The following is a 26011-nucleotide window of genomic DNA, read 5'->3' as shown; positions in this document are numbered from 1 at the left end:
CAGGGAGGGGCTGTAGTGGGGGACGGGGTGGGGGTAGGGGAGGACGGTGGCAGGGTGGGATAGGGGCGGGTTTTCGCCATGCATGTGTCCGCTATCGTGGTACAGAATGGGTACACGTACCATCCTCTGGGCAGCGTGCGCCATGTTAGCGGCCTCCAGTTCAGCGGCTAGCTGCCTCTTCCATTTGTTTCTGCGATTTTGGAACCAAATCTTGACCTGTGTCTCTGTGAGGTGTAGGGAAGCGGCCAGGCCCGCCCGCTCCGAGCTGCTCAGGTAGCGCTTCATGTCGAAGGTCGACTCAAGCTGGAAGACCTGTTGTCGTGAGAACACTGTACGAGTCTTCTTCTTGCGTCGGTTCTTCTTGTCCTTTGCTTTCTCGTCGTCGTCCTTCCCGCCGCTGTCCGCCGCCCCTGCTTCCCCTCCCGCCCCGCCGCTGTGGACAGTGTCCTTCCCTGAACTAGCGGAATCTTTGGATTTGGCGGGAGACTGAGCCCGACAGGACGGGGTGGCCGCCGTGCCCGTGGACGTGGGCGGACGGGTGGAAGGCGGTGTGGCTGCGACCGAACCTGTAGCCAAAACACGGTCAAAATGAACCGCATTAGATATAACTGCCAACAGATGGTCTACAAATATGCCATTTTCCTCGCTAAGTTTATGACCCATTCTCGTACTTATCTAATTTGTAGGAACATTTCATGGTATTTTTCCGATCAGATATGATCTTGCCATGACATTATCTTTGATCTTTCGGAGAATTTTCAACCTCTAACGGCTTTTATCGTTGGAATGCACGAAATGTACAGATCCACAACACACGCCAGTTTACTGTTGGAAAAGCGGAAACCAAAATGATATTTTCCAAAAGAATGTAACATCTTTAACTCTTTCTGTGCTTCAATAAACAGTGCTCATCCCATCATTAGCGATCTGTCAAAAACGTGGTGGAAAAACGAAATACTGAAAGTACTTCGTAGAAAACGTTAAGAGAGTGCGTACATGTATAAATCGTTGAGAGAATGTTCTACTTACGTTCGAATGGGTAATGTGTGGGATACAGCCCTGTCTGTATCCACGGGAACCAAGAGTTGCCGGGTTTGTACAGAGAAGACGCGCTGGAGACGATCTGAGCGTCCCGGCCGATGGGCTCGTCCTCGTCCCCGTCACTTGTAGGAGAAGGCGGCGGCGATCTCGAGCCCAGGTTATCTTTCGCAGAAGAGTCGTCTGCAGCAGCTGGCCCGGGCCTGCTCACAGGTGAGTGGATCTTAGAATTCGTCTGCTTCGTCTTGGGTGAGTTCAAAATGTTTTCTATGGAGAACGGGTTGTTGGAGCGACAGTTAGTATTACTAGTCGCTGTCACGGTAGCCGTAGTCGGCGAACTGTCTTCCCGGTCGCTGGCCATGTTAGCACTGGCGTGTTCCGTACGTACGCGTGGAGTACCCAGCGAGTTTGGCAGTGTAGCGTACACTGCGGGGTGAGGGTGCCGTGTGATCGGGCACAGGTACTGCTGTAGAGTGGCCTGTCTCAGCAAGGTTGTACTGTTAGCGTCCGTACGCCTCTGACTGGTCGTAGCGAGTGTGAGTGTGCCTACCGTGCACTCCAGACCTCAGCCCACCCTTAATACGCCCGGGGCCCTCGCTGAGTCGAAATGGCGCCGTCCAGCAGAGATAACAATAATAACGTCTAAATAAACGTGTCATACAAGTTAAATGCTTGACAACTGAAAACGACTCGGTGATTGGACACACACAATGGGTAATTGGATTACGAAGAACGAAAAGCTCAAGTGACCACACCTCTCAAATCTTGAACAATGGGGACGAGTGGTGGAAAACCCCTCTTATTGGGCGATCCCAACAACCGGTTCTCCCTCTGAGGGACTGACGTGGATAGGACGCGGGGTCTCTTACACGCAATTGGCTGTTGATCACCGATTGGACAATTATAGTGTTGTTTTTCCTAATACCACGCCATATTCATCACCGCTATTTCCCTAGCCTTCCCATTAAACATTAGGCTCGTTAGCATGCATCTAGCCGGAGGGGACACAAAACTACCGGTAACCGATCCCTTGTCTCTCACGCGAAGCTGAAACAGAGGAGAGAGAGGTAGAGAAAGAAAGATAACTATCGCCACGCCAGCGACAACGCTACAAAAACTTGTCCGCGATCCCGCTCGACAGAAAATTCAATTAGGAGCGGAACCCAACTACAGCAGCGTGCGGCTAACTCTTGGCGGGTAGCTGAGCGCTGTTCCAACCAAGGCGGTTAAAACAAGACCTAGTGAACAACGCAGGTCCCAAATTCTCTCACACGAACCTCGTTTGCTATTAAAAAGTGCAAAATGTTTATAACAATACATAAAACATTTACACGCTCTAAAACGACATGACGGAATATTTGTAACAGTAGAATATAGAGATTTCCATATGACAAGACTGTGCTGCGATTCGTAAGGTGTTTTATAGTTCCATGTTCTTCGCTCCAGACATGAACCACATTGTTGAAAACATGTTTGTCGCCGTAACATTCTGTCTCAAATGAACGGTAACAACTCTAGGTGTGCCGGTGTGCTCTAGATGTCGCGCCCGTATCCCAGAGGTTTTGTATAGTCTGGGGAGAGGTTCTGACTTTACTGCCTGCTGCAGTCTGTGGCCGGGCCCTGATGCGCCGCCTGCCCTGTCCTCATGCCGCCAAACGCACTTAAACGGCCATGAAAAGAAGTGTCTTAAGAGGTGGCGAGACCTCCGAGCAGGTAATGCGGTGCTTTAAGGCGAAATTTCACGCAATCATGTACCAGCCCTCCGCGCATTACGCCTAACCTCGTGCTCTTCACGCCGCCACGCCAAGGAGTCGCTGGGATATGTTCTTTTTAAATACACTTCAAGGCGACATGTAACGACTTTTCTGTATGGAAAGGTTACAAAAGTCAAAGCCGCTTAGGACGGCAAAAGTCCCTCTATTGCCAGTATTTCTCGTGTAGGGCCATTTTCGTATCACATCGAAACCGCTTGGGGACGAATAAACTCATTAAGGGCGCGACATTAGCGAAAGTACATCTGAAAATCACCATCAAGATCATTAATCTTCTTTACTTAGGGGTTGCGCCGTGCGTCTGAATGGAGTCTAAGGATAACACGAAACAATGAAGGCAGAGGATGATGACAAATGGGGCCGTCAAACCGGCCATTAGGACCTGTGGCTGCTAAATAGCTCGGCGGTCGGTAGAGGTCTTCACTGCCGGCCAGGGACTACGTGGCCGCCTCGGCGCGGCCTAGTTCTTACCGGGGCCGCACTAGTGGATCAGAGAGTGGTGTGCCGGGGGCTCTCCCGTGCGCCCGACTAGCGGGGTTCACGGATTGCCACCTTGTAACGTTGATCGCGTGGCTGCCAGCTAATATCGCGGATAACCGGAGTATGACCCATAATCTTCTCAGGTCACTCCCTTCTATCGGAAATGACTACGAATGAATAGTTTATAACAACGGCCCCTGGCAAGCCGGACAATATGTGCAGGTAGGCAAACACCACCAAATGGCACAGCACAAAGCGCGCGCGGGTGTGGGATTTAACTTTCATATCCCTTGATGTGTTTTCGGGATGGTCAAACTCATACATGTAAAATAATGAGCCATCCTCAAGCGGTAAATTTGGGCGTGCTCCTCGGGATATGGAGCCGTTTGGTGCTAAATGGTCGACGTGATGTGCAATTATTGGCGGCTATTATAAACATGACGTATCACCGCAGGGGACGAGGCGTTCAAAATGTATGCAAACTAAAGGTGAGTGATGTGTGCCCTGGACGCTCCATCATGGGGAGGTAGCCAGGTGGACCACGGAAAATAGAGTCGGGCGAGCTCTCGCACATAGGATCAACTAGGAAACGTTAAACCTTGCCAAACAAACGATATAAAAAAGGCAACTATTCTTAAAAAGCTAAACCGTTGGTCAAAGGGTAACGAAAGATCATACAGAACTTTAAGAAATGTTCTTATAACGATTTAGGTAATAAACACTTTAGATCATCTATATTCGAGAAAACAAGTAAAGGATAAACGTTAGAAATATGCTTTTAAAGTCGATTGAACTTGGCGTCGAAATTCATAATAAATTCGATATCAAACTACATGTTTTGGTACATAGCGGTCACGGGAAGTTAAATACCGAGCACCCTAATGTTTATTGTCACTACAGTTCGAAACTATGAAACTATGCACTTAATGGCGTTTGAAATATTTTCTATTCTGTAGATCTTTCCCTGTTACAAGTTCGAAATCAGGTTGTGGTCCGTGATATTAGGTCTGTGTTACTCATTAAGGGTTATCATGTTTTTGCAAGAGATATCTTGTGAAGAGTATCAAAATACTTTGAAAGTAGGTATAAATAACGCAATGAGGTCGTTGTATCTGGTCTTATATTTTTCCCCCGCCATCCGTCATTCAGTCTTATTTTCACCCTTTTCGTTTTCTTATGACTGTCCCATTACATAGAAATGTTTCTATGTTATATATGGCAAAACGCATGATTCGTCATTTGGCGGGTAAAGCCTCTATAGCGGGTTACTAATCTCGGCCTTTTTTGTTGCTTATCAATTATCATGTGCTGTTTTATGATTATGTAACATTTATGATTGTATCTGGTTTCTTACAGTTCCAGTCATATTGCAAAAAGCACATTAAAGACCAAAAGTACCCCATCCAAGAAGACTAGCTCCGGATACTAACTCGGGTACCCGTTTTCTACAAACACGTCGACAACATCATTCTTCGCACGTTTGCTGCTCTAGCTTAGCTCTCTCAAGAGTTCTCCAATTCGTCGGTTTGATGAGTCCTATCACAGCGGAGATATCGCCCTTGCTGGCGGTGTAGTAGCGCTGGTAAATCGTATGGGTGACTCTCGAGTCGGTTCCACCCGACACGCCTGTAAGTGGGGGAGTGTGGAGAGAGAATTAAGCTCGCCTGCCGTTTGGTAATTGGGCGATAATGGAGTGTGAACCGACCCCGGCAGATTTCCCATTTGACTTTGATGAGGCAGTGATTGAGTGTTCTGACCTCATCTATTTAGCGAATAAAACCGATTGGTTGGGGCTCTTTAATTGTTAAAACTCCCGAAATGGTGAAACAGAGGGATAGCATTACACCGGGGAGATACCAAACGCGGCTGTACAACAGGGGTATACATTTCGTGAAAAAAAGTTACACTGGAAAAAAAGATGTCTGGTTATGTGTGTGTAAATGGTCCGTCCATGGAGGCTGGGGTATCGGAAATGGATTTGCAGAAGTTTAAGTACGGATTTGGCCATATAAACAGCCGCTATTAAGTAGGCCACTTTGCTTTCATGATGAATCTGTCAATTTCACAGGCCGTTAGTCTTCTGCTGCACATGCTAATGGGTATTTGGGCTGGCACTGAATCCAAATCACGCATTAATACAGCAGCTGCAATTGGAAAAACAATATCTCCGGTTAAGATTAATGGCTAGTATCAAGAGAGGCTGATATAGGCACCAAACTGGGCGCAATGTGCCGGTTACAAATGTCAACTTTAATCAGACAAGTCGGATATTTGAAGTAGCGTGTTGGTCCGGCACGAAACAATGCCAATATCTCGCTACATCACTCTGGCCCCATTTCTCCATAAATAAGCTTGGGCGGGCTTTCAGGGGGAGGTTTAGAACACACATAAGAACAAACGGGCGATAAACCTCACGTTCTTTTCATTTTCCCTCTGAGTTTTGGTCTAATTCGAGGCTCTGTACGGGCGGTGTGGACCCGGCTGTGAATAACGGCTGACAGTTCGGTTTGACAGTTGTGTTCAAAACTTTGAAGGAAAGTTGCCGTTTGGTATGTATGGTGACCCAGAATTTAAAAACGGACTTACATAATGGAAACAGTGACCCTCACTTTTGGTCATCAACATAAAAAAACTGATTTTGATTTCCAGTGGTACCCTATCATTTCGTAAAATAACTTTATACATATCATGTATGTAAGACAGGTATGTGTTTCCTTATGTATTTGTGTATGTATGAACATGTATTTGTGCATGTATGTGTGTACGTGTATGTATAAGTAAGTGTGTGTGTGTGTGTGACTGCGTATATATATGTGTGTGTGTGTTTGTGCATATAACCGTATCTGTATATGCGTATACAGATATGTGTGTATGTGGTTGTGTGTGTATGTGTGTGTGTTGTGTGCGTCTGCGTGTATGTGTGTGTGAGTGTGTGAGTGAGCGTGTGTGCGTGCGTGTGCGTGTGCGTGTGAGTGTATCTCTGTGTGTGTATGTGTGCGTATGTTTGTGTGTGTGTCACAAGAATACATTTGGAAGAAATGCATTTTAACAGATGCAAGATAAAGCTATGGTTAGATAAATTCAACTTCTCACCACTCAGATATGATGGAGATAAAAGAACAGATATGTTTTATGATCGACAGTTTGTCTAGTTGCATTAGGTACATGTATATACATTTTTCCACGTATGAAATAGGGGAATATATTTTGTACAAGCCTATACGGTTTATTTCTCTCTCCTCTATACAAACTACATTCTATTACAAAATGACATTCGTTTCTATTATATTTAACTTACAATATTTGCATAATTTTTGTTCCAGAGGGGTGCGGGTATGTCTTCCAGTTTCAATATGTAGTATGTATCAGCTAATCCTTAGTCTTGTGACTGCATTCCTGTCCCTCATATCTTCATTGCTTAATGTTTGATATTTTCCGTCATTGTATGTAATTTTGAATACAAGATAAGTGACTGACTTGAACGAGAAGAATAAGAGCGACCCAACAAAGACCCCCCCCCCCTCCCCAGTATACAGTGGTAGATAGGATACCGCATTTATGTATCGTACAAACAGATAACACTCATTTACTATATTACTCTAGCGATGTAGCATATCAGATACTGTAAATGCATTTAAGTTCGCGGGGATTTAATTTCGCGGTAGTGGGAAAAGGACTTTTCGCGGTGGATTTAATTTCTCGGCAGCACCATGCACTGTAGTATCTTAATGCCCTGGAAAAATGTTCGCGGTGGTTTTAAATTCGCGGTGAAATGGCCAACGCGAAAACCGCGAACATTTTTGCATTCACAGTACTTGTGTAACTCTGGTTGTTTCGCGACTGTTTTACAGGGAAAATTATTATTTTTTCAATTCCATTATATAAGAATACATTTGAGTAGCTCCTTGCAATTGTTTGTCTTCTTTCAAAGTAATTTTAAAGAAGACAACGTAGGTACGTTTCAAGTCACGTGGATTGGCTATGGACTAAAGCGCATGCGCTTGCGCTCTTCAAGTTTCCAAACGTTATTGGGAAGTTCTGGTACAAAATTGTCGAGGTCATCTAGTGGTCTTACTTTGAAATTTCAAAATGTTTTCGTACTTCTAAAATACTAATTCTATGCCATTCAGCTCATATTTGATGGTAAGTTTATTGCAAGTTCTTTCCCAACAGCTAATTGCAAGTGTAAGAAAATGACAGACAAAAAGGGGTTAACAGTATAGTAAGCGACAACTTAAGTCTAAAGTCTAACTCTAGAGAGTAACTTATTGGTTTGACTTCTTTTTCTGAGACAGTTAAAGATGGAAAATTCCACTTTTTCTGTAATAGGGCCTTCACACTGAAACCGAATTAGGAGGAATCAAGCCGAACCAGTCGGAATGAAGTATTTGCGAAATTCGTGCCACATTCGGGGCCATCCCGAGAGGGACTTCCAAATGGACCTTATATCCCCTTTACACGAGAAGGAATGAGCCAAAATGCCGTCAGAATGAAAAGTCTTTTCTATTCCTTGGAATTCGTAGTGTATTCTAGAAATTCTTACTGCATTCGAGATATTCTTTTGGCCACATTCGGGCAGGATTCGAAGTGGCTTGCCGTTTCGGTTCTCCATCGAATGAGATAAGAACGTTTCGAATAATGTTGGAATGCCGCAGAATGCGGTCATACCTCAATTAAAATAGTTAGAATACACTTCGAATACACTTCGAATGCCATTTAATATTTCTCCACTTCAAATGCAGCTCGAAAGTTTTTGACATGTCAAAAACTTTCGAGCCAGCCAGCCACAAGAACGGGAACGAATATCCAGAATGCAGCAAGAATGTCTAGAATACCCTACGAATTTGGAGGAATTGCCAGGAATAGCAAAAATTCATTCTGACGGCATTCCAGCTCATTCGTGCTCTCGTGTGAGTTCTGTGATGTTAAGAGGACAGTAGTTTTCTTTTTGTCTTGTATATATGGAGAGATTGGGGTGTAATTTGGTGACCTCTTTAGACATCATATTTCATAGTATACTTATTTTGTAGTAGTATGACTTAGCATATTCTACAGTCTTTTTATTTCATAGTATAGCGTATCATATTCCATAGCATTCTTATCTAATACTATAGCTCAGCATATTTCATAGTATTCTACATGTACATGTAACACAAGTTCACCTTTATCCGCGGGGTAACCTATATCCGTTGTTATTAAAACAGATTATTTGGGGATATAAGTCAACGAACGGTGGTTTAAGATTGCAATATTTTTGAACTAGTGTATTTTTAACTCACGGTCCATCGACTTGATACCCCTGAATACCATGCTTTTAGAAACAACGAATATAGGTTTCCCGACGGATAAAGATGAACAAGTTTCTCAGTCCTACCCCGTCCCTGGTCGGCTGGCCCCAGACGGTCCTAAACCCTCTCACAACAACACTAAAACCCACTTTGCTCAAAACGAATCGCCCCATTTAACACAAAGACATGTTCGTGCTTTTCCCTCCATTTCCAATATTTTGCCGAGCAGACAAACGACCATTATGAATATGGGCAGACATCAAAAGGGACGTGCGTGGTAAATGATATGTAAGTCGTTCTGGCTCCTTTGTTGGTAAGAAATATACACGCGTGCCATATTGTTCAGACTTTGCTCGGATTTTATTCCATAACAAACGACACTGTACAGTTGACCTCGAAGAAATATGGTCGTCTAACAGTGTGTTGTTATCTATCATGACGTTTAGTCACATTTTGGAATACGTTATCCTGGAGATATTGTTGGGGATTTGTAACAAAGAGACACGCATGTATTTTTTTCTTTTCGAAAGTGAAAAAAACCGCTCGTGGTGTGCTGTTGCAACAGTGGCCAGCGATTGTACACACGGTGACAGGAAAGGGGTAATTAAAGGGCAAGCAATGTCTACATCAAATACATGGAATAATTTTCCCCAATGGCTTCAATCCCGGCCTTAGTCGCTCCTTCCACACGCGAGTCGTCCCATTTTTCTCTGCCACGGCGCCAAAGGTTCCCGATGGAGATCATTTCTCCCGGCCAACTCTCTCTCAACACACGTTTTTATTGGATTTCGCAAATGACGGAGAGAACCCTCGCGCTGCGCAGGTTATGTTTGTAGCCAAGTGAGTGTTAGAATGGCACGATTTGTGTGGAAACAGACGACAAGTTCAGGTAACCCTGACGACCCCGAGAAAACGTGAACTACACAGGAGCTGATTACCGCCATTCTGTCCATTATCAACCACTCAAATCCTGGTTAATAAAGTACGTGACTCTCTCCGTGCATAGATATGTCTAATGACCATTTATTGGGTGGTTTGTTTCGCGCACACACGCAACCGCTCACGGCAGGTATACACGACTATGTGACAGAAGTAACTCTAAAACTTGTGCGTGTGTCGGCTCAGAAACTACTCAGAAAACGTTCGAATTTATGGTTCAATCTCCAAAGAACAACCATCACATGAAACATTAGGCAATGTTAACGTTACGTTTCTCTTTCCAGCTAGGGAGTATATGCACGCATTGAAAGAGAATAAACATATTAAACCACTACAAGCACGGGTACAACTAACAACTAACTGCACCTACGGTCTCAAAACGGGGATGACAAGACTGCCGTACGGTCTTTTGGGGAAGATGACATCGCTGCAGGAATTCGATTTAAGAGGGAATCTTTGGAATTGCAGCTGTGAGGTGATGTGGCTTGTGCAGTGGATGCGTGTGCACTAGAATTATTTTTTAGGAGGAGGGGGGATGGTGCATATAAAATTGCATGTTATCATGAATTGAAATGTAATGTGAAAAATACATGCAAATTATATACAGCCAGTGTAAAGTGTGACATGTTTTTTGCCACTGTCTATGGAAGGTTTTAGATGGTTTAGAACAAAAAAAGGGAACATAAGTGACAGCTAGCTTTTTGCAAGTCCGGACTTGGCTCCGGACATATAGTTTTTTTTGGACTTGGACCTAAACATTTTTAGGTCCAATTCCAAGTCCGGGCTTTAGGTACGCACCACTAGGTACAAGCATAGAGAGAAAGAAACACACTTTATACTTTCGGTTTAATCCATAATCATTATTGGAAACGTTTTATTGTGATGTTTTAATATAATTCTAATATAACATTCATATACTATTGTAAATACTATCTCAGATTGATTATATTTATCTCAGTTTATGCGTAAGTTGTTTGTCGGCTACAGCTTTATGTGTTTCTCGTACGGCTTAATACTGTTGTTTGCTAGCCATCACTTGCCGTTAATGTTCACTTCATGTTCAAAAGAAAATCTCATGTTTCTCTTTGTCCTTCTGCTTGTACCTTGCTGTGATACAGCTGAAATTGATAAATAAGTAAATGAATAAACAGGGTAGAACGCCTTATGGAAGTCCCTGTGCTTTTGCGGTGTCAACAAAGTACTCGTTTATAATGATTACTTATAGCACGGCTTTTCCGGCGTGAATGTGGCTATGTTGAATTCTTTTAAAACTGGTCCAACCAAAGCCAACGTATCTTAAAAACCTATTTGTTAACAATGTACGTCTTCTGTCAATCTGCAAATGTTCGCTTAATTATGTTTTCCCCGGTAGGGAAAACATATTGTTTTTGCTGGTGTGTTCTTCTGTCTGGAGCCAATCAGAGCTTAGGACTGCCGTGACCCAATCACAGCGTAGATCTTCGTTATGACATTAACTGTATATTGCAAATATGAGCATTTTTACTGGCACATAATACCATAGGGCGAGCCTAATGGTTTAGTATAATTATGTTAATAACCTGGTCAAAATACCAAGTACATGTAGTTTTTTCGCACACTATACTGTAAAGCGAGTCTAATGGTATATTTTTTGTGAGCGAGTAGCTTGACAAAAAGCTACAGGGAAAACATTCTGCATTTTCGCGAAAATGTTGCCTTTCTAGTTAGTTTCGCGTCTCCCTCCACTTATTTCGGAAAATTACATCCCCCCAAAATAATAGGATTTACAGTATTTTCTATGTATGCCTCTATTGAAAAGACGCATTTGCGGGTTTCATGCCAAAATTGAAACCGTTTTTGTCAGATTTGATAGACATTGTATCTTTGATCTTGCGTTTCTTTTGTTACCTACCAAATACTAATTGGTTAGGCCAGAACATATGCTATTACTCAGCATATCGGGCACCTGCGCTTCGTCTGATGCAGTACGTTTTTGAATGCACCTCTTCAAACCCACAAGAGCACTACGTCTTCTAAGCTTCTGTAACCAAAATTCATTGTTGAGTATACAATTATGTATACAACTTCCTTGTATACAATTATGTATACCACACTGTTTGCAATTAGCCTTCAGGTATGAGTTTGCAATAAAGATTACTATTTGATACCATTATGCTTTGAAGGGAGAATATGTCCTTCAATTTTAGAAGACAGAGACGACAAAAGCCATTTTATAACGTTGTAGAGAACTCAATGTTCGGAGTCCGAATATTGTTCGGAGTCCGAACATTGATATAGAAATACAACTACAGTTAATGATCAAATTTAGTTGGGTAACATAATTTCATAGCTACAGTCGACCTTTCTGCTCTATTCTAATTGAGTCGCCACATACACGTAGCTACACTACCGCTTTAACTACATTGACTGAAAAGGCCTTTTTGACCCCTACAATGTGAATTTGTACTTAGGGCTCATTAGTTATCTTGGAAGGGTTTACTGCCCATAGTTATGATGTGCTTTTTACTAGCTGACAAAAGTTTCAGAACCACTCGTCATTCTCTGAATTATTCTCGTCCAGGCAATTGTATTTTCATGCGTACGGTAAGTTAGCAAAGCCTTTCGGCCCTAACAACAGTTTGTTGGTTATATTTGAATGAGTTTTATGATGACATTTGTTACTCTCCATCCGTACTACACAACAAGATAGTTTGTATAGAGATCATTACTAGTAAGGCTTTTCTATCTATGCTCTCATTTCTGGTCGTATCAAGTTGTTCAGTGGCGTCAGAACGAAACGTTTCGGGTACCACAAAGGATTTTGACAATAACGTGTCCTGGTGTGGCTTTTCAATGAATGCTAACATTATACACAAATTTCAATTTTTATTAAAAAAAACAACAACAGGAAAATACATCTCGAGAAAAAACAGCAAACAAAAGCAAAACACATTGCAACGACCAGTTTGTCTCACGAAACAAAGAATGGATACATTCATCTACAATTTTTGTACCGACGATCATTTATTGATACAGAAAATATAATTAAGATATGACTGTACTTGAAACGAAAGGGCATAAAGGTTATTACCATCATATTCTAAAGGAACATGAGAATACAGAGCCTCCACGAATGAGCAAGTTATTCGGGACCCAAATTACCCAAGTAAACAACATAATCAGATTACCAGTTCAGTACCAAGGACAGTAAAGGTATAGTGCGGATACAGGAAAGCGCCACCGTGCGACCGGATGTATAAATGCAAGGTAAATTGTGGAGACGTCAAACAAATAACTTTTCATGGGATAATGATAGAAGGGACCATGGTCTGGGCATCTAGTACTTTTTAACGGCCCTTACTGTGGTTGAGTCTACATATTACGATTGCGACTTTCTGTTCATGGTTTAATACCGTGCCTGATACCAGTAGTAGACATAGACTGGCGAGGAACTGACTGAGCACAACACACCATCCAGCACTGCTCCCTGACGACTAATATATAAACTGCAGTCCGAAACCCGGGCACTTTTCTCAAGACACCGTTTTGGACATGTCATTTGAGTTGATGTTGGGTACAATCGTGGGAGATAATAATAATAATAAACCATATACAAATACATGTATGTGACTCTGAGTGCATGGAGTCTCTCTCACTTCACGGCGTTATTATCCCAACTAAAATGGACGTCCTATTTCTATTTGAAATTACCAACACCACAATAAAAACAGTACTACACACATGGTTGAAGAAGGCTGCTTTATTCATTATGCTAGCATACCTGAAATGAAGTTTGCTAATAGTGGATGATTTTAAATAACTATAAAGAGATTCAGGCATTTCTTGCATTAACTATAGCTATTTTGGCACACAATTTTTCACTTTTTAACTTGAAATCATGCATATTCATCTAAGAATTCTTCACTTCCTTCATGATCTGGATTGTAACATTAAAAACATGAAATATTCACTGCCATAAAGACAAATAGGTAATACTACATACCTAAAATAGTGGATAAAATCTAATACTAAGAGTAAGAATAAAACTCCACAGTGGTCAGAAAACTGATACTTCCACTGCTATTTCCCTAAAACTCTAAATAACTTGTTTAATACATGTGTAAAAAGACCAGACATCAGACATAACATAGTGAAGACATCACTACAACAAGTAACTCAATTTACGTGGTTGTTTCAATATTGTGCTTTAGTGATTGATTTAGATAGAATCTGCAGTTAAAAACTATCACATAACACAAAAGTAAACTTTCACAGAAATGTTCATCTTCAGTATTCTTATATGTGAAATGATATATTCTATCCTGTATTGAGCTTCTTTGGTAAAATACTCAACACAACATTCATGTAACAGTAGATATTCTGATAAAGGCAATGCGATGGAAAATGAACAAATGGTTTTGTACTGTCATTTTGTTATCTTCAGATACATGACTGTACATTCAAAATGCATAGATGTAATTTTGCACATTTTTGTCAAATCCAAATATCCACATCTCTGTTTCCCTTAAACTATGTTCACTCCAGTTTAGCTATAACATTACATTACATCACACTCTTCATAAAAAGGCACTTCTTACAAAACATTCAGCAGTCAGAATAATATTGCCACCAGTAGCCAGAAGAAATGGGCGTTTAGGGTCTGGTCACATACGCCATGCAAGTGTTGTACATGTACCATCGTAAACTAAGAAAATTCTAGGGATGGGCATGTATGCATCATGCATAATACAGCTGGATTGTTGATATCTTGAAGGCTGTCTTAGATCATAGCCTGCCATAAAATTTCATGGCAAGGAAACTGCGCGATGACCTACGATGACTGTGACCATGGTCTTGAGTTCAACAGATTCTGTAGAAAGTTGTTGAATCTACAGGATGAAACTAGATCCTACATAATATATGTATTCCAGAACACTACAGAACACTGACTGAGAGGTAAAACTTCAACCAAGTTTCCACAATGGTGCCAATAAAGATACAGCTTGCAAAGACTGTTGATAGACCATTGAAATTCAGCATCCAGAAACGTTACAAATACTTCTAGTAATCTTTCAGTAAACTTTCAGTGAGAGCTCAATGATCTCCATGGTTTTCTGATAATCTGGCAAGGATCGTTCTACATCCAATGCTTTCTGGTTGTCTCTGTCCCTGTTAAAATGCGGCTTGTTGGTTGCACCATCAAAGGTTGCACCATTGTGCAACTATAAACAGTAGTACGTAGTACTCTCCACTTATAATGCTTTCTTTTATCTTGAAGGTCTAACTTGAATATTTCTTTGAATATCTATAACCTACTGCAATCTACTGCACAATGTATGTGAATGTACGCTTCATTGCTTTTAGAATTCTTTGTTACACTAATAAAAACAGACACTGGTACATTTTAATAACATGGTACAATGTAAATGTATTGCCATGAAGGTCCTAAACCAAAAATACACTTAAGTCAATGAAATGTATGGTAAAGTTTGGTGTACAGTGTAGGTGCTTAATTATACTCCTTTATCCTAGTTTACAAGTGTGTTCTTATGTTCTGTTTTTTTACCAGTCTTCTTCTTACCCTTTCCCAAAGGTAGGCCTGAGAAAATATCCAGTTGTCATTAGGCACCGACCAGTCTCTTAGCAGCGAAACTCTGTAAAACAGCAAACGGGTATTAAATCAGCACAATCTGGTAACATGATTTTCATTTTGTCATGTTGATAAGTTAAAATTGGTAACGCTAGTTCACCTTTATCCATGGGGTGACCTATATCCGTTGCTGTCAGAAATGGGTATTTTGGGATATGAAGTCGACGGACGAGAGTTTCAAACTACAATATTTTGAAAATATTACAACCGTCCAGTTGATATACTTTTATGCCGTGTTGGTAAACACAACGAATTGATTTCAGTGTTGGAAAGAAAGTTTTGCAATTTCTACAATGTATCCTACCAACACAGATGAACTTTCATGCTACAACGAATATAGTTTACCCTGCATGACCACTTACATGTAGATTTCATAATCAATCATAATAAAGGCACCTTTTTGTACACACGCCCTCATATTAATAAACACGTATCATTGAATGAACATGGCCTTTAGAGAACTAATTTCCAGTAGTATCATTGTACATCAACGACAGAGACTTACTGGGAAGGAGTAGATGAAGATGACAGCCAGGATGATGATGATGATGAGGATCAGGCCGATGATGAACCACCACTTGTAGTTCTTCCAGACGATGTAACGGAACGTCTTAAAGGGAGAGGTGAACCAGAGGAAGGAGGTCTCGGGACGTCTGAGGAGTAAACAACAGTCAACGTCAACAAAACATTATCAAAAATCATGACAATCCGTCAACCCCTTCTTGAGTTATTCCCTTTCAAAATCTCACACTAAACCTGCCCTGCAGTTCCAAAACAAGCCGATAGGAGGACCAAACTACACCACTTACTCTCGGTATCAAGAGCTGCCTACCACTCAAAAATCATAGCCGCAGCATGTCCAGATCTCGAAGTATCAAACCCGGAAGTTCAATGGCAGTACCGTAACAGGTGCCTAGAGGCCCCAAAATCTAATCGTTTCTAGGTCTCATCAAGACCTACCCACATACCGAATATCAATATAATCCATCCAGGCGTTCTCGAGTTATGCTGGTCTTCTACAAACATAGATACATACATACAAATGCTACCCAAAACCTAACCTTTTATTTTAATTGTTTACAATGATACAATCTATTTTCTTAAATCAAAACCTGTATATGAACGAAATCGTCAATATCCATGTCCAATCCATATCTAATAAGTCCATATCAAATGATAATGGTTAGTCCATAGTCACTTGTTGCAACATGTTTCTGAATTGCCATTGAGAGCACCATTTTCAGTTGTAGTGATTTTGTAAGCTAGGGCATGATGACTGCTTAACAAGATGGATTTCGTCCAATTCCGACTTTATTCAAGGATTTTTCAAGAATGACAGAGTAGGACCTCTCCTTCTTTTATACCTTTTCTGTGCCATCCTACCCTGTTGTCGTAAAACATCACACTGTAAGTGCATTCAAGTTTGCAGGGATTTACTTTCCGACAAACTTGAAGGTGTTTTCACAGTGGTTTCGAGTTTGCAGTAGCACCAGATACTGTAGTCACATGCGGTAATGAAGAAATGTCCATGGTAGTTTTGAGTTTGCAATGAAGAGACTGCCAAAAAAAAACTCACATAAAACCACCACGGACATTTCTGCATTTACAGAATGTTCTTTGAGAGATAACTATTTGTGCACAGAGGAACAGAAGACTCACTGGGGGTCATCCAGCTTAGGGTTCATGTTGGGTTCATCTCGACCCTTCCCAGCAGGCCGTGCGTCTACCTCCTCTCCAGGAATGACTTCAACTGTCATCTCCAACTTTCCCTGTACAGGACATAAAGTTTGTTCAACTAATTAGTATTAACAGTACAAATTTGTCATGCAGCCGAACTTTTAGAGTGCTTAGGTATGAGAAGTTTTCTGTCAGACCGTAAACAGTACTTATGTCATACCTGGGCCACCATAACATTCAACACGGGTGTTCCTGACCAGGTGACGACTTTCTGTATCACAATTGGGGTTCTAAGTTGTGTCACACAGGCTTCAATTGAATAAATTGAACGCATTCCATGAGTGCTGAGTGCGCCAGTGTCAAAAATTTGAATACCAGATTTGGACTGTGAAATTGTTGTTGTTAATATTAATATTGTATTTTGTTTGAGGACACCAAATTTTCTCAACGTCTGTCGCATTTCGCATTGAAACTCTCAGGTGGGCGTGACATAAATAAAATAGAACATAGTGCATTCCACATCACCCAGCCCTCTCGAAAGTCGGATCACCTTCTGGCCTTCAGGCGATCCTACATCAAGACTGGCTGATACCTCAGCTGATATGGAATACACCATGTTGTATTCTACTAATCTACATTTACATCGACAAATTGATATCTCATATGACGTTGTTTCTAGGATGTTAACATTCCCTACCTCCCCTGATCAGTTTATACAGTAGAAGGGACAAATGTTACACTACTGATTGAGACAATTAAAAGGGTAAAGTCACGAAGGACACCAACATGTTACGCACAAGCCTGAACGTTTCATGGCAGCAAAAGCTTACAAACCAACAATTGTACCAAGATTTACCATCTGTTAATACAACAGCACAGAATGAAACTGGCTGGTCATTGTGTTAGACACCCCAAAATCCATGCACACTATCTTGCACTTAAAGGAGCCTACTTCAAGGAAAAAGAGATAGGGGAAGACCCAGGGTTACCTATTTAGACAACCAACATAGCAACACAAATCTGCAAGATACTAAAGAGCTACAAAGGGCCATGGAGGACCAATTAATGTGGAGGAGGCTCTCTGGATTGGTTCGAGCGTGAGCTTGAACTAAGAAATTAAGTCGTGAAGAAGTACTGACTGTAAGAGTCATCTCCTGGGTGTCCTTGTCTATGAGATAAGCCGGCCACCATCCGCGGCACTTCTTCTGCTCAAACAGGTCCACAGTTTTGCCTCCTTGTAGCTGCTTGACGCCACACTTTCTTGATGTCTTGGTGGGGATTGGCATCTTGTGTAGATCTAGGGTCAACTGGCCTGGGGTAAGAAACAAAAGAGGAGACTACTGTAAATTGTGAACTTTACGTTCTTGTGTTACGGTATGTTCCAGGCATAACACCATAAACATGATACAGTAATACACTGTAAAAACACCAGCATCTCTACAGACAGAAAGTCGGAAACCTGAACCCTACTACCAACTCAACAAGGGTGCTATAGACTGATGACAGAACAGTCGATTTGGCAGTACTGCCATGATCAACTGTCGCTGATCTAACCATACCTACTTGCTGGATACGTAGTACTTAATTTCTATCATAGAGTTGGCAGTCGACCCTGTCCAAATGAGATGTGACCTTGGAAATGTGACCTTGGCACAACTGTGTACGAACTTTCCCCTCAGACATTCTGTTACATTAACCTTTTTAGTACTATCCTTTGAAATCAAAGAACAAACAATTTGAAATGCTGTGGTATAATGACATGTTCAGATTGAGATTCAAGTGTTTATAAATGTGAGAATAGTATGGTATCCTAGTTACCTTCGCCAAGAAGGTTATATTTTGGTTAGAAAATTTTCGGGTGTCCCAATATATAGGTCGATCTCATATAACTCGCGCAGCTGTGGATGGAATGTCACGATATTTGGTATTTGAGTTGCGTTTGCGTATACCAAGGTTTTGCACGAAAATGGTACTTCTGGCACTTTCTGTCGTGAGTGCAGCGGGGTGAGTGTGTGTGTGTGTGTATCTGTGTACAAGATAACTTTTGACGCTGTGAATCGTTTTGCATTATATTTGGTAGTTATTTAGGGGTTTGGAAAACGAAGGTCAAGTTCGATATTGGGCGTCCTGGCAACAAGTTTTGGTACTGCAGCGGAGGTTCAAAGTTGGACGTTAAGTTTTCTGCTGGTGCCAGGTTGATGATTTTTTAGTGGTGGATAGGCCTTGGTGCAGGGAGCAAGTGGTGTCGGTTTGGGCCCCCTGGTGACTTGTTTTGAACTGCAGTGAAACTTTTTGTTCCAAACTTTTAAGAGGGATAACTCCAGTAGGGATTGATGAATATTCATTGTTTTCGGCAGGCAGGTACTGTAGGTCATGATTAACATAATGTCAAATTTATCTATGCAAGGTAAGGCGTCAATACATAGCTATTGGGTAGAATGTGTAATCTTATGTTCAAGCTATTAACTGACCTCTGTTCAGGGACAGTATCTGCCTCTGTTTTGGTTGCAAGTTGGAAAGTAGGTCAGACAAACAAACAAGCCTGTGTGGTTTATTTTTCAAACATCTGAATGAGGGGTTGTGTTTTTCCAACAAAGCATGATATGAGGAAAGATGTGCACAGGAAATTATAGAAAGAACAAAAGAATAGAGTTCCACGAACACATATCTTTGCCAAATAAACAAGGGTTATTTTGAAGAGTGCCCGTTCTGACATTATAAATCCTTAAAGTAATGTCTTGCCCTATTGTACAGTAGATCTTACTGGATCATAGAGTTCTCTAATCTATCATGCACATGAGTGAGTGAGTGACTGTCTGTAAACAACATAACTCGAGAAGCCTTGGATGGATCCTGGTGATATTCGGTAGGAGGGTATGTTTGGTAGGTAGGGGTCAAGAAAATGAAGGTCAAGTTCAATAATGCCTCAAGCAGCTTTCTAAGGTACTGCCGTGGAACTTCCAGTTTTTACTATAATTCCAGAGTGGTAATTAATGGGAATTCCATACATGTAGCATTATGATGCTTAGTGAAGGTGAACATTATCGGACGTAAATCGTGCAGATTAATTTCACATTAACATAATTTAGGAGAAAACAAATATGGCCCTCGTTACAAAGATAGGACTTTCATATTTTGGATTTATGCATTTTTTGCATATCGAATTAAGGAACTTTGTAATCTACAATAAGACATTACCATCATAATGTCAAGGATTTATAAGGTCTGAAAAACAGTCAGGCTTTCTTCATAATAACCCTTGTTTGTTTGGCGAAGGTATGTGTTCATGGAACTCTAGTATTCAATATGCTTTCTGTAAACTTCATTGCTCAGTTCAGCGATCAGTCTTTGTTACATAAGGAGTAACAAGTGCTTTTAAAAAAAGCTGGCGTTTCGTCTACGTTTATGAGTGTGAACTGTCTTTTTCTTGAAGTAAAATCTGTTAGAAAAAGTCACTCAAGGGCTGTTGCGTCTATAAGAAAAATTGTTATTTTGGAAAGGAGTACTGTTTATTAGCTGGTCTTGGCTTACAACTTTATTTCAAATGTACAATAAGTTCATTATAAAATCTATCAATATACTCAGGTACTTATGTACACTTGAAAAAGCACCATCAGCACTGTGACAAGATTCTATCTAAATTGACTACCAAATGTCAAACAAATATCCAAACCAATTAACAGCTACCTCATCTCTATTATACTGGTTTCCGCATTTACAACATTTCTTCCTTGTTTTCCTAGATAATTTTGCTAATATTCATGAAAATTTCCATACTTTTGTGTCGAGCGGTGTGACTTTCTACATCCGTGTTGTCTGAAAACTTCTGAATGAAGTCGATACTGAACAATGGAGCATTTGCTACTGTAAGAAAGGATCGCTGTTTTTGATGGAGTTTCATGCAAATAACATCAAGAGCCTCTGTTTACATCATGAATAGTAGTTTAGTGGCGAGTGTTTTGCGAGAATCATCTTACCGCGCATAGGAGCCGCTGCACGGTATTTACCATGAACAGAAAAATTCGAATGCCGGGTTTGGAATCTATGAAGTCCTGTTCATAAGACAAAGGCCTTGCATATATGAAATGAATACTAAAGTAATAAAAAATGATATATAAAAATACAATATAAATAAATAAGTAGAATATTTATATATTATTTTCAATATTTAAAAAGAAAAATATCTGCTCTCGGTTTCGAACCAGGTACTTTCGGATCTGAAGGCATAGGACTTTACCGATTGAGCTAAGTTGTCACGTATACTGTATGTGAGTGTACATTATGCTTTAACCTCACTACATAGTATTATTTATGTCGATTTTCGGTCGCTTTCTTGATAAAATCTTTTTTTTTTTTTCTTGTGCAATCTTGTGGAATAGATGTTATATGGCCATTTTCCAGGATATTGAAGTCCGAAACCACAATGCAATGGTATTTCCGTTGTAGCAGTTGTAGCAGTTGCATGCGGTCTCGTTGAACCAAAACCAAGCAGTTGTAGCAGTTGCATGCGGTCTCGTTGAACCAAAACCAAGCATCCATGCATCGAAGCATTGAAGCACTGAAGGTAAAACCCAATACATTGCGTTTCGTCGCCAGAGGGCGACGAAACGCAAAAAATAATGCAGTTAAGACTCTTACCAAGGAAATCATCAAAGGAGAACTTGTCATTGTCCCAGACCTGCACGGTGAGTCTGGGAGGGACCTGAGTAACTGTCTCATCCAGACTCCAGAAGTGTTCCTGTCAATCAAATAATGCAGGGTGACATCAACCTCACAGGTAAGACCTGATTGGTGCACATAAATGATGATTGACATGCTGATATCAACATTAACTTCTCACTTAAAACATTAAGTTTGTGCAGAAACATGTAAGAATATGTCTTGACAAGAATCATGTATAAATTGAACACTTACAGATCATTTGTATTAGGTTTTATGGACAGCAAATAGTACAAACAATATGCATTTTAGCTGAAAAATAAAACCACTTTTCGTATCACCATTTCTAAATGTGTTCAAGAACTAGAGTCAATTCCAAGTCACCGAGATGGTTTTGAAATAATATTTGTAATAAGTTTGAACTATTTTGAGTAAAAGAACATTTCAGTCACTAAACTTCAAAATTGTTCAAACATTTCAAAATGAAAGTTTAAACATGTTTGAACCTTTTTATATTTGTTGGAACATTTGGGAAAGTAATGATATCATTATCTCTTTATTTAGAACAATTTTCAAATATCTATGTGTTTTTGTTATTGTTCCAACATGTTCCAACATTTTGTGTCATTTTTTCCCTCCATAAAAACTTTTATTGACCCCATAAACAAAGCTGCTAAGCTTGGTCCTTTGTTTGGCTCCTGTATTTTTAGACTTTCTTTAGTATACACTGGTGAGTCTTTTGTGAGAAGGTGGCAGACAGACATAATTTCCTGCACTTGCGAGGGATGTGTGAATTGCCCTCTTCCCAGCCCACTGACCCAGTTTCATCATATTGTTTCCATGTTCGAACATGTGATCACAAATGATGCATCTATGTTGGAACAGTTTAGAAACTAACAGAAATAATGCATTTGATGTTAGAAATGTTTCTAACATGTTTGAATACTATAGAAACATTTAGAACGTCATATAGATGTTGTAAATAGTTCTAAACAGTTACTTATCACAGTTAGATTGTTACAAAGATTTCCAAATTGTTAGAACAAAAGGCAAGAAACACCCTCTCGGTAATATGGAATCGACTCTAGCTGCAGAATACATTGTGAGACAAAGAAATTCATTAATGTTGCCCCCCCCCCGTGTAGACTATTTGACATTCAGTAGTTTCTAGCGAGGACCAATCAAATAGCTGTTGGCAGGTCACTGACATTGGGCGATAACTGCGAGCTTTTCGCACCCTTGCTTATCATGCAAATGCCGTGAACTCAAATCAAGCAGGCATTATTGTTCGTCATTTTGCACCGTGCGGGAGCTTTACTTGCTCACAAACAACTCTATATATCAGTTTAAAAGGTTTACTTTGGTAATCAAAAGGTGACGGGACTGTAGCGTGTTTTCGTGCCATTAAACTTTTTGAAATGACGGCCCTACAGTTTATTTCCGTCTCTTTTATTACGCGCTTTGTGACTTTAGTTCTATTTTTTCGTCAACTTGAACCTCAAGGCTTCGTGGTGTAGTTGACTAGTGATTGGATCTGTAACTTTTGGACCAGAGTTCGAACCTGACGTGGTGCAATTTTTTAAACTTTTAAAAAAAGTTTTCTTTGTTGAATATTTTACTTTTTATCACTATACGGTCGTACTTTTATAACTGAAATGTTTCGCTTCTTGTCACTCCCCAAAAATGTTGTCACCCCCAAAAGTTGTGACTTTTAGTACGTGTCACCCTATGTTTCAGTGCTATTTCCTTGCATTCACAAAAATAAAAACAGTACGTAGTTCTACATCTTACAACTTGTACCTTGTAACAAGGTAAAGAGACGTCTCTGATGACCCGGTGTACAACGGCTATAGTAAGTTGTCAAATATATGCGTTATGCACTCAAGTCGTGTTGTTTGCTGATTATTCAGTCCGTCCTTCTATTCTATCAGCATTCAAAGGGACCAGCTCATAAAAATACATGCTGCAAACTAAAGGAAGCCCCACAAAGATGTCCTTTGTAATGTATTGACGGTTTTTAACAGCTAGTAATCGACGGACAATAGGTGGGAAACATTCCTCCCTGGCCCTCGCGTGCCACCGGTCTGGCGTTAATTGGTTACTCTGCATTTGAAAGAACCGGCTTCATGGGCGTTGACCTCGCTAGAAATCTACTTCATAACATTTAGAGCTAGGCCCCCCCCCCCCAGAAAAAAGAATTACATTTGTATTTGTTTCTGACCTTCTCCGAAATGTGCACGGCCTGTTCAGCTGGGAGGTACTCGAATGGGAAGATGTAGCGCCAGTTGAAGTTTCCTTCGCCATCCAACGACCTGGTATACGATTGGTCACAGGTGGATTAGACAATCATTATCACAGTAATAAACTTATCCCATAAAAGAACCCAACACACTTATGAGTAACAGCAGAGGTAACCCAGAAATGCTTGGCTACAACCCTAATGTCATAGCAAAGCTGTATTGTACTAGTTTCACCTAACAAAAAGTACAATGCTTCATGTTCGACCTGCTTTTCAAGCTATACAGTCTGTCCTTGGTGCTGTACATACAACATCTCTGGTGACATCTTACAACACCCATAGCATGATGCCTATGTAGTAGGATCCAGTCTGTCCTTGGTGCTGAACACACAACACCTCTGGTACCATCTTACAACACCCCAGTACAATACCTATGTAGTAGGATACAGTCTGTCCTTGGTGCTGAACATACAACATCTCTGGTGACATCTTACAACACCCATAGTATAACGCCTATGTAGTAGGATCCAGTCTGTCCTTGGTGCTGAACACACAACACCTCTGGTACCATCTTACAACACCCCAGTACAATACCTATGTAGTAGGGTACAGTCTGTCCTTGGTGCTGAACATACAACATCTCTGGTGACATCTTACAACACCCATAGCATGATGCCTATGTAGTAGGATCCAGTCTGTCCTTGGTGCTGAACACACAACACCTCTGGTACCATCTTACAACACCCCAGTACAATACCTATGTAGTAGGGTACAGTCTGTCCTTGGTGCTGAACATACAACATCTCTGGTTACATCTTACAACACCCATAGCATGATGTCTATGTAGTAGGATCCAGTCTGTCCTTGGTGCTGAACACACAACACCTCTGGTACCATCTTACAACACCCCAGTACAATACCTATGTAGTAGGGTACAGTCTGTCCTTGGTGCTGAACATACAACATCTCTGGTGACATCTTACAACACCCATAGCATGATGCCTATGACAATCAATTAATTGTTCACTGGTATCATTTTCTGATGCATGGCACTTCAGACATATAACACAGTTCTTGCCAAGTTGTTCTGCACTTGACATAGTCAGTTCAGTCAGATTTGGAGACCCCCTTGGAGTGTGTTATAGATCTGACACTGTCCCATGAAACATTATCATCAAGAAGAATTTACCTGTAGTGGACATCTGTGCTTTGCTTCTTTTCCTCCATGCCTGCCATCCACCTAGAAAAAATAAAGGTTAAAAAGGTTTAGTGTTCTATTCAAGAAAACAGTTCAACACTGCTACCGTCCGACTATACTGTTTTTTTTTCAGTGCTGTAATAGTGGCGGGACATGTGTATGCGTTGTTGAATACACTGTTTAATGATTTTTTTTACTGTCGGGAAAGACGATCCAATATTTACCTGTTCTGACTTCTTAGAAAACCTTCTTCAGAATCAAAGCTTTTCTTATAGACATTGTTTGTCTATCACATGTATAATTACATGAGTGTCTTGCTAAGATAACTGTATCAATCTGCTTCAAAAAATGCTATGCAAACTGTTATTGACAATGTCTATGCAAGTTTTTTTCTCTCAGGAAGTAAGATTCAAGTAACATAGGTTGAGTCTGACCTGAACAATTGTTAGACCATCGTACTTACCCTTTGACATAGATGTCACTCATCTGCTCCCCTGTGATGGAAGTCTCGTCTAGTGTGACATCACTGGTGTTCCACACGATCACACGCAGCTCATACCTGGGGCACAGAAAACACACACATTACATCACTGGTGTTCCACATGATCACACGCAGCTCATACCTGGGGCACAGAAAAACACACATTACATCACTGGTGTTCCACACGATCACACGCAGCTCATACCTGGGGCACACAAAACACACACATTACATCACTGGTGTTCCACACGATCACACGCAGCTCATACCTGGGGCACAGAAAACACACACATTACATCACTGGTGTTCCACACGATCACACGCAGCTCATACCTGAGGCACACAAGACAGAAACATTCTCAGTCTTGGGGGTACAGCTGCTCAACCTTTGCAAAAAGAATCTCGACACAGACAAGAGAGTTATCAATGTATAAGAAGCTACAGAAACGTTTACAGCCTATGATGTTGAGACCAGATATAATCACATGCTTGGTCTAGGTCAAGAATTCAAATCAGATAGAGGAACAACTGAGTGTACAGTTCTTTATTAAGGGGGGGTCACTTCTGACCTTCTTGCATAGGAAGCCCATTTTGTTAGAGCTCTGACCACT

At 40.9% G+C, this 26011-nt stretch overlaps 2 protein-coding genes across 2 annotated transcripts in view; both read right to left on the bottom strand.

Moving 5' to 3' along the window:
• LOC118413788 (homeobox protein HMX3-like) lies at positions 1-1786 on the bottom strand (the record flags this gene model as incomplete). The annotated part of the gene is made up of 2 exons (XM_035817320.1): positions 1030-1786; positions 1-566 (listed from the first exon to the last, which is right to left on the bottom strand). Coding segments are annotated over exons 1-2 (936 nt in total), but the record flags the coding sequence as incomplete, so codon positions are not given.
• Positions 1787-13238: 11452 nt separating this feature from the next.
• The window catches only part of LOC118413314 (dysferlin-like), a gene marked incomplete in the record, with an annotated part of 58406 nt that continues 45633 nt past the window's right edge, over positions 13239-26011 (bottom strand). Inside the window, 7 exon segments of the mRNA XM_035816622.1 lie at positions 13239-15150; positions 15652-15799; positions 16806-16915; positions 17963-18135; positions 21462-21561; positions 23704-23794; positions 24911-24961. Coding sequence (XP_035672515.1) covers positions 15118-15150; positions 15652-15799; positions 16806-16915; positions 17963-18135; positions 21462-21561; positions 23704-23794; positions 24911-24961 — 706 coding nt within the window.

The sequence above is a fragment of the Branchiostoma floridae genome, chromosome 4 (genome assembly GCF_000003815.2).
Source record: "Branchiostoma floridae strain S238N-H82 chromosome 4, Bfl_VNyyK, whole genome shotgun sequence".
Classification (NCBI taxonomy): domain Eukaryota; kingdom Metazoa; phylum Chordata; class Leptocardii; order Amphioxiformes; family Branchiostomatidae; genus Branchiostoma; species Branchiostoma floridae.
Note: the sequence above shows the minus strand (reverse complement) of the source record. Positions and strands in the feature narration are given on the sequence as shown.